Below are 426 nucleotides of genomic sequence, written 5' to 3' on the forward strand. Positions count from 1 at the left end.
GCACCTCCTGTGAGGAGCCCGCGCAGGCCGTGCCCCGCCGCCGCGTCGAAATGGCGGGCTCCTTGCCGCCAGGCTTTGCAGAAGCGGCCAAAACGCCGCAAAACTCTCGGGCTTTTCCAGGAAAACTTTGCTCGGTCGCCTGCGGTCATGACCGGGCGAGCCCCGGCTCTTCATTGCCATGCTCCCAGCGCCCTGCTTTCACGGGATCGCCTGAGGGAGATGGTCCAGTTCGACCCCCTCCTCCCTGCACAAAGCAGGATCAACCAGAGCAGGCTGCTACAGAATATTTTGTTCTTTTTTTAAGTGTACAGGTAACATTTTTTTCATATTTTAGGCTAGTCTAAACCCGTCCTGAAGGAGAGAGAGAGGAACCAGGCTTACGATTTCTGTCAGCTCTGGTGTGGCAGGGGGGGGGGGGGGGAAGGA

The 426-nt window shown here is 58.2% G+C and overlaps 1 protein-coding gene across 1 annotated transcript in view; it reads left to right on the forward strand.

The window, feature by feature from the left end:
• Positions 1 to 50: 50 nt before the first annotated feature.
• Positions 51 to 426, forward strand: part of FAM169B (family with sequence similarity 169, member B) — a 38,989-nt gene continuing 38,613 nt past the window's right edge. The window contains 1 exon segment of the mRNA XM_010186295.1: positions 51 to 222. Within this exon segment, the coding sequence (XP_010184597.1) occupies positions 51 to 222 (172 nt within the window).

The sequence above is a fragment of the Mesitornis unicolor genome, unplaced genomic scaffold (genome assembly GCF_000695765.1).
Source record: "Mesitornis unicolor isolate BGI_N332 unplaced genomic scaffold, ASM69576v1 scaffold5156, whole genome shotgun sequence".
NCBI classification, from domain to species: domain Eukaryota; kingdom Metazoa; phylum Chordata; class Aves; order Mesitornithiformes; family Mesitornithidae; genus Mesitornis; species Mesitornis unicolor.